The following is an 8795-nucleotide window of genomic DNA, read 5'->3' as shown; positions in this document are numbered from 1 at the left end:
TGTAAAAAGAACACCCCCCTTCTCCAGTGCAACATTCCCACCTACAATCATGTTTATAATTATGGTGCTTAAATATATTATTTTGCAAAAAAAAGACATTATTGTAATAATACACAGAGATAATAGATGTAAGATTTGGAAGAACCAGCCCATGATATGAAGCTTACCACAAAGAGTGGTGAGTGCAGTTAGAGAAATAACTGCACTGACAACTATCAAGACAATGGTAGTGAGTGAGAGAAATAGAATGCCTGCCTCGAATACAGGCAAGGGGTGAGGAGAAAAGACTTGGGGGCATTGTTGGGGAGGAAAGACTTGGGGGCATTGTTGGTGGGAATGTTTCACGGTGAAGAGGGGGATCTTTTTTATAACTAAAACTCAACTACAAATATGTTTGTAATCATGGTGCTTAAAGATATTAAAAATAATAATAAATTAAAATAAATAAATAGAAAACATAATAATTAATGGGAACATTATAGCTTTATAATGTTCTCATAAAATGCTATCAATCTACATCTAAAAGTAAAATTAAGAATTAACTGTTATCAAGAGAAATTATAATCCTAGGAAATAAGTTATGAAAATATATTATAAATTGGAAGATATTCTTCATTGAATAAATATATTCACCAAATGAAATGACTAAGAAATTTTAATTTATCTTTTATGAGAGTAGAAAGTACTGTATATTCTTTGAGTACAATAAACACCACATGTATATCCTTGTGCTACATGACATTTTGAACCCAATAGTAAACCCAAGAGGCATAATTGACTGTACTTGGGGAAGCTCCTCCTAGAAAGTGTTACATTTGTAGCACTGAGTTTTGCTTCTACTAAACTATTTATAGGATATATTGATGAATATTACATGGTTGAAAATATAATTTAATCCTTAGAGTCAGTGTCCCAAAGAAAAATGACGTGTTCTTCTTAAAAAGACTCTTCTCAAAGCTCCCTTTATGTCCTGATTCCTCAGGCTATAAATAAAGGGGTTCAGCATAGGGGTCACCACAGTGTACATGACAGCCATAACAGTTTCCTTAATAGTAGAATTGTTTGCTGAAGGACACAAATAAAGACCAAAGATGGTCCCATAGAAGAGCGACACCACAGAGAGGTGGGAGCCACAAGTGGAAAAGGCCTTGCGGATACCCCTGGCAGAAGGGACTTTGAGGATGGAGGAGACAATTCGTGCATAGGATGAAAAAATTAACAGGAAGGGAACAATAATGACAAGACCTCCAAAGATAAATATCATCATTTCATTTATCTGAATGTCAGAGCAGGCCAACTTTAGTAGAGCTGACATATCACAAAAAAAGTGGGGGACAACATTATCAGCACAGAAAGATAACCGAGCCATAAGTAGGGTGTGCAACAAAGAAATGACAATAGTCAACATCCAGGAAAGCACCACCAAAGAGAGACAAAGCTTGGGGCTCATCATGGTAGTATAGTGCAAGGGAAAGCAGATGGCTACATAGCGGTCATAGGCCATGACCACAAGGAGAAAGCTCTCCACATCTGCAAAAAGTAGGAAGAAGTACATTTGAGTCAGGCAGCCAGCATAGGGGATTGATGGTACCTGGCTCTTCATGTTCTGTAATAATTTGGGGATGGTCACAGAGGAGAAACAGAAGTCAGAGAAAGATAAATTGCTGAGAAACAAATACATGGGTGTATGCAGGTGGGAATCCAGACAAATGAGGATGATGATGATGAGGTTCCCCAGGACAGTAGTAAGATACATGGCCAGGAACAAGGCATAAAACAGGTCTTGCTGATCTGGTTGAATGGGCAGACCCAGGAGGAGGAATTCTGAGATGATGGTTTGGTTTTCCATTTTCAAGATGCCTTCATTTTACCTTTATAAAATTAAGAATAATGTTTATAAAAGTGTGTACATGTCTACACATTATATTCCTATTAGAGAACCTTCAGAATGACTTTTTATAAGTCATAAAGGTTAAGTACTTTATTTATTGGTCCTCTCCCAAGAATATAAATACTAATAGAATAAAAATCAGAAAAGCATATGAAACTATGAGTTATCATAAATGATAGTCCATAATTTTATGAAAACATTTCATAACTATACCATGAATAAAGTAGATCTGATCTGAAGTTAGGTAAAAAGTAATCTATGGAAACCACTTATGTATGTCTCTTAATGATGCAAATAGTATATTAACTATAATGCCAGCCACATTTTTATTAATCATGAATGATATGTCAGTTATTATGATTATGCTGATGATTATGACAATAATAGGTATGGTTGGTGATAGTGATATCAACATCACAAAATCATTGCAAATGCTTGCTCTTTCCAAGTACTGCAATGTAATTTGAGGGTGTGGTCCAAAATGTTTTAAATTTTTGTCTTATTTTTTTGTGCTACACCTGGAGGTGCTCAGGGGCTACTCCTGCTCTGCACTCAAGAAATTCCTGGTACTTTTGGGAGGGGCATATGGGGTGCCAAGGACTAAACCTAGGTCAGCCACGTATAGGGCAAGTGCCTTGCCCAATGTATTATCTCTCTGTCCCCCTAAAATTATTTTATAGAAAAAATATTCTTAAACCAGAATTGAAAGTGAATAAAAACTTCATTCTTAGCAAACCAGAAAGACAGTTTCTTGAGTTGGAGCAGAGAAAAGGCGACAGAATGGTTAATGAATCCCAACAACAGCATGGACTCAACAGTGCCAATAAAATAATAAGATACAATCATTGGTGGCTTTGTACAACTATTTTTATAAAATATAAATATATGTAATTAAATATATATAATTATTTGTCAAAATATGCTGCTTTAATGAAATGACATTTCATTTCAGAAAATAAACAAAACACAAGTTACTGACCAGAAAAGTAATCAATGTTGATTTTCCCCATTGTTTCTCTGAATCCCTTGGAATCAATGGACTGATGTTCACATTTTCCCCTAGTCATACAATTAGTATCCACAGTTAAATCAAATCTCACAGGAGCTGCTTAGCATCCACTATAGAGATGACCCTACTTGAGGGTAAGTACTAGGTCTATATTGTTCATTTCCTGAGTCAATGGTCTTGGGCTCCTTTTGATCTAATATCATATTTCTTAATTATACATTTAATAAAATAAAATACTACCAATTCTTGAAGATCCTACATTTCCCCAAATCACTTGTACAGATTGTGTTATCTAAACATAAATTATTCAGATTTACAGTAAATTAAAAAGTCAACAATAAAATTATTATATGCTTAGAGGCAAGAGCAAAAATACAGTGAGTAAGGCATTTGCCTTGTATGCAGCCAACCAGGATCCAATCCTTGGCATCTCAACCTACCACAAGTGATTCTTGAATGCAGAGTCAAGAATAAGCCTTGCATACTGCTGATTGTGGCTCAAACACACACACTTCAGTATTAAGAAAGACTGTCCCATGGGCCGGAGAGACAGCATGGAGGTAAAGCGTTTGTCTTGCATGCAGAAGGTCAATGGTTCGAATCCCGGCATCCCATATGGTCCCCTGAGCCTGCCTGGAGCAATTTCTGAGCGTGGAGCCAGGAGTAACCCCTGATCGCTGCCGGGTGTGACCCCAAAACAAACAAGCAAACAAACAAAAACAAAAAAATTAAAAAAAATGAAAGACTGTCCTCAAAACCACATAACTCGAATTATCGAGCTCCTCCTCTCAAATAAAGGGGGAAACAAGGGAGGGTACCAGGACCAAATAGATATATGATCACTAATAGTAAGCTAGACAAAAAGGGAATCACCTACTCTAGCAGCTCAGAGGGTGATGGGGGTGGGGAGATATGGTTGCAGGAAGGGAACGGGGATGGGGGGAGGACAAATTTGGTGATGGGAATTCCCCTGATTCAATGTTAATATGTACCTAAAATACTACTGTGAAAGATATGTAAGCCAATATGATAAAAATAAAAATTAAAAAAAGACTGTCCTGAATAAAATTTTTGTCAAAGAAATGAACACTATTCTGAAGGAAAATGAAACATATAGAGTATTAAAGAAGGAGAAATCTATTTACTTTTTACTAACGAATTAAAAAATAAATGAATGAACAAAGCATTAAACTGAAGGGTGAAATGATTAATAAATTAAAATTTACAAAATAGAAACGCAAAAGCAATAAAAAATGATAGTTTTGACAAAATTCGTCAATATCATTTTAAAAAGTTAAAAATAAGCATAAAACATTAGAAAAATTAAAGGATATGTTGCCAAAGGCACTTTTAAATCTTGCTAAAACTTTTCAAATATATTTGAAAATCTGCATGAGATATTGTCTAAGAAAAGACAAATTCATAGTGATGAATACAGTTAGGGTAATGAACAGTCCATGGTCACAGTGATGGTTGGAACCAATCACTCTGGACAAGAACGGGTTGCTAAAAAAGGATAAAGTGATATACACAGTACCCCTTAATTAGCAATAATTCAAACTACAGTATCAAAAAAGGAGAGAGAGACATGGAGAGAGAGAGAAGTAAAATGCCTACCCCAGAGGAAGGAGGGAGAAGGTGAGTAGGGAGGGAAACTGGGGACATTGGTGGCAGGAAATGTACACTGTACTGCAGAAAAATTGTCTAAAAGGAAACAAAAGTAAGAGAGGGAGAAAGATAAGAAGAAGAAAAATGTTTGCATCAGAGGAAGGATGGGGAGAGAGCATCAAGGAGGGTGTAAGGGAAAAAGGGGACATTGGTGGCGAGAAATGTGTGCTGGTAAAGATTGTTGTACATAGCATGACTATAACTCAATCAAGAGCAACTTTATCTGTGGGGAAAAAAAGCTATTATAAAAAAATTTGTAACCATGGTGTTTAAATAAAACAAAGAAAAAAGAAAGAAAAGGCAAATTCAAAATCTGGCTCAATAATATAGGACATATATTTATAATAATATTCAATTAGTTGGAAAAACTGAAGACCAACATAAACTAAATATTTATTATTTATTACTGAAAAATATTTCTAATAAAAGTCAGCAATAGCATGGGAAAGATTGTTGAGATTTTCATCAGAGAAATACATGCATCTATTTCATACACCAAAAACCATATATCTAAATCATCTCTAAAAAGGCTAAAAGACATAAGCTAAGCTGTACAGCATTTATTTCAAGTAATATGGAATATGGTAAAAAAAAAAACCACTTTGCACATTGTTGATAGATTTTGTCATTTAACATTTACCTACCTTTATTTTATAAATTTTTCTGAAATAATCAAATAAAAACAAATTTCTACAAAAGTTATATAATAATATTTCCCACAGAAGCTTTATTGATAGCATCTGAAACTGAGAAATCTACATAACAGTTAGGAGAGAAATGGATGAGCACCCTGTGATATATTCTTTTCTTTTCTTTTCTTTTCTTTTTTTTTTTTTTTTTGGTTTTTGGTTTTTGGGTCACACCCGGCAGTGCTCAGAGGTTACTCCTGGCTCTATGCTCAGAAATCACTCCTGGCAGGCTTGGGCGACCATACGGAATGCCGGGATTCAAACCACAGACCTTCTGCACACAAGGCAAATGCCTTACCTCCATGCTATCTCTCCGGCCCCAATATATTCTTTTCAATAATATGCCATAGAACAGTGATATAAAGTATGATTCAAACAATGACACAAGTAAATCTCTAAAACATTATGTTAAGTCCAGAAACTAGCTCAAGTAGTGGAACAGATTGCCTGTCATGTGCAGTGTTCTGAACTGGACCCTACACACAACTTGGCCCTGATCATGGCTGGGTATGGGTCTGTTAGCCCCAGGTAGCTGCAAGCCTTTGAGCCCAGTGAGGCAGGACTATCAGACCTTCAGTGCCACACCACAGGACAGAGCATTGTCAATACTGTTACCCCAATTTCCCTGAGCATAGGTTAGAGGTGGTCCCTATAAATATTATATGTTGGTATTAGAGAGAGAGTACAAGGGTTGAAGCACATTCCTGGCATGTATCTGACCCCACTTGGATTCAAGACATTACATAATCCCCAAATATCACTAGGTGTGGCTCTGAAGTGAAAGCCACAATGAGCACAATCAGCTGGGGTGTCTCTAGTGATTGCCCAACTCCACAGCAGCCAAGCAGCACGACTTATTCAGACTTTAGCATTGAACCATTGACCCAGTTAGCCAAACATTTCCAGGAGAGGGCCCTTTGGATGCCTAAGTTCCACTTTATAGGCAACCCCCAAAATTAAAAATAAAATAATGTATGTTGAGTATAAGAATCCAGACTCAAAAGTGTCATTTATATGAAGTTCATGAGATGACAATTTATTGTGTGAAAAGGGACATACCCAGCCGTGTTCAGGGCCTGCTTCTGGCTCTGTGTTCAGGGAACACTCCTGACGGTGCTCAGTGAACCATATGGGGTGCTGGAAATAAAAATCTGGGCCAACTGCATGCATGGAAAACATCCTACCTACTGTCTGATCTCTCCAACTCAGCAATGACAAATTTTAACTTTGGTAATAGAAGTCAAACAGTAGTTATATGTGGATGTATATGTGTATCAACTGGAAAAGAGCACAAGGACAATTTCTGAAGTGATACATATACACTGATTACATGGGTGTACACTTTAATCACCTGTTTGTTTATGTAAAGTATGTGTTTTATAGCTCTTCCCTTTTTTAATTTGTGAAATTTAATTTTAAGAAACAAATAATCTTCAGGTTCTTCGTAAATATTACAGGGAATAAAATCATATAAAAAGTCTGCTGATTCTTCAAGCCCATGTTCTCCCCTGAACAAATATCTTGCTTGCTTGTCTCAAAGTTTCATTGCTTGCTTAGTTCCACTCTTGAAAAGCCTGTGTTCTTTATCAAACATATACTTCTCCCTTGATATTCCCTCACATCTCTTGAAATAAGTTTCAATAAAATCTTTCACGAGTCACACCAAAAAAAGCTATATAATTTATTAAATAAAAATTCTATGTATAATAAAATCAATTTTCACCTATGTAAGTAAATATAAAAACTATATATTAGACACTAATAATTGTGATTAATAATATGTCCAGTAAAGGGGCTGGCATGGTGGCGCTAGATAAGGTGTCTGCCTTGCAAGTGCTAGCCAAGGAAGGACCGCGGTTCGATCCCCCGGTGTCCCATATGGTCCCCCAAGCCAGGAGCGACTTCTGAATGCATACCCAGGAGTAACCCCTGAGTGTCATCGGGTGTGGCCCAAAAACCAAAATAATAATAATAATAATAATAATAATAATAACAATAATAATAATAATATGTCCAGTAAAAATGAAGAATTCATCAGTGGCAAAGACACTTAACAGATAACAACTCCAGTTCTACAGCTCAAAATAAAAATATTTTTCAAGGGGCTGGTGAGGTGGCGCTAGAGGTAAGTTGTTTGCCTTGCAAGCGCTAGCCAAGGAAGGACCGCGGTTTGATCCCCCGGCATCCCATATGGTCCCCCCCAAGCCAGGGGCAATTTCTGAGCACTTAGCCAGGAGTAACCCCTGAGCATCAAATGGGTGTGGCTGAAAAAAAATATTTTTTAAATAAAATATAAAAATGATTTCTTAATATTTTGCAATTAGAAACAGAATTGGCTATTTTGCTGCAACAACTCTCTAGATGAAAGCATACTTTCATTCTTCAGTTTGAAATAAAAATGTAAATCACAAATCTTCTGAAACTTAATAAAATCAGAAAATTTTGCTCTCTATTCTCTGATTGCTATAATGCCAGGTATTATTTAAAATCCTTCCAACAAGAATTTTTTTTTCTTTTACTTATTTATTTATTTAAATACCATGGTTACAATGGTTACAAGGTGGTTTATACTACAGAGATTTTTTCTCCACAAATAAAGTTGTTTATGATTGAGTTACAAGTCATACAATGTATAACAACCTTCACCAGTGTGCAGTTCCTGCTACCTAAGTTAACAGTTTCCCTCTCTTGCTCCCAGATAACAGAGTTTGGCATAAAGCATTTCCAACAAGAATTTTTAAACTATTAATATGGTTTTTAATATTTCTGAATCATGAAGCTAATGTGGTATGACTGAGGAAAAGCTTAACAGAATAGCCAGATTTTGTGTAATAAAACAAAATAAATAACTACTTTGCTCAGAAGCATTAGAAAACTCTGAAATTTTTAAAAATGGGATTATTGGAGAATGAAATGGAGTATAAATAAACAAAACAAGCTATCTTACATGAAGAGATGAAGCACTTGACTATAATCCAAACCCAATCACCAACCCAGAAACATTTGGCCCTTTAAATAAACTGGAGACTTTGCTGAAATTGGGTCCTAATGAAGTCAACAGTGCCAGGAATACTGGGAAACAAATCTCTTCCAAATACAATTAACAGGGGCCAGAGAGATAGCAGGGAGGTAAGGCATTTGCCTTGCATGCAGTAGGTCAGTGGTTCGAATCTTGGCATCCCATATGGTCCCCTGAGCCTGTCAAAAGCGATTTCTGAGCATGGAACCAGGGATACTGAGCGCTGCTGGGTGTGACCCAAAAAACCAAAATAAACAAACAAAATACAATTAACACAGCATGAAGTTCCTTAATCTGGCCTTCTCTACTTTCTATCACTGGAGGCCACCATTGGAAGTTGGAAGGAAACAGGATTGATTCAATCAAAGAAGCACTGCACCAGCCTTTTCTAAAGTAAATAGTGTGCCAAATGAGATGGGAGCTCTGCCACCAACAATCATCAACACTACATCCTTCATAGTGACATACTCCAAGGACTTCGACTCCAAAGAAAATATCATTGTCTCTTATATCAGTTAA

At 36.3% G+C, this 8795-nt stretch overlaps 1 protein-coding gene across 1 annotated transcript; it reads right to left on the bottom strand.

Moving 5' to 3' along the window:
• Window positions 1–904: 904 nt before the first annotated feature.
• On the bottom strand, window positions 905–1849 carry LOC126028932 (olfactory receptor-like protein DTMT). Its single transcript, XM_049787676.1, has one exon. It carries the CDS (start codon window positions 1847–1849, stop codon window positions 905–907), a length of 945 nt encoding a protein of 314 aa, XP_049643633.1.
• Between the last annotated feature and the right edge of the window lie 6946 nt (window positions 1850–8795).

This window comes from Suncus etruscus, chromosome 1, assembly GCF_024139225.1.
Source record: "Suncus etruscus isolate mSunEtr1 chromosome 1, mSunEtr1.pri.cur, whole genome shotgun sequence".
NCBI lineage: Eukaryota > Metazoa > Chordata > Mammalia > Eulipotyphla > Soricidae > Suncus > Suncus etruscus.
Note: the sequence above shows the minus strand (reverse complement) of the source record. Positions and strands in the feature narration are given on the sequence as shown.

What these genes read in the sequence shown, in the direction of transcription:
- LOC126028932 (XM_049787676.1), bottom strand. Translation starts at nt 1,849, where the DNA reads ATGGAAAACCAAACCATCATCTCAGAATTCCTCCTCCTGGGTCTGCCC.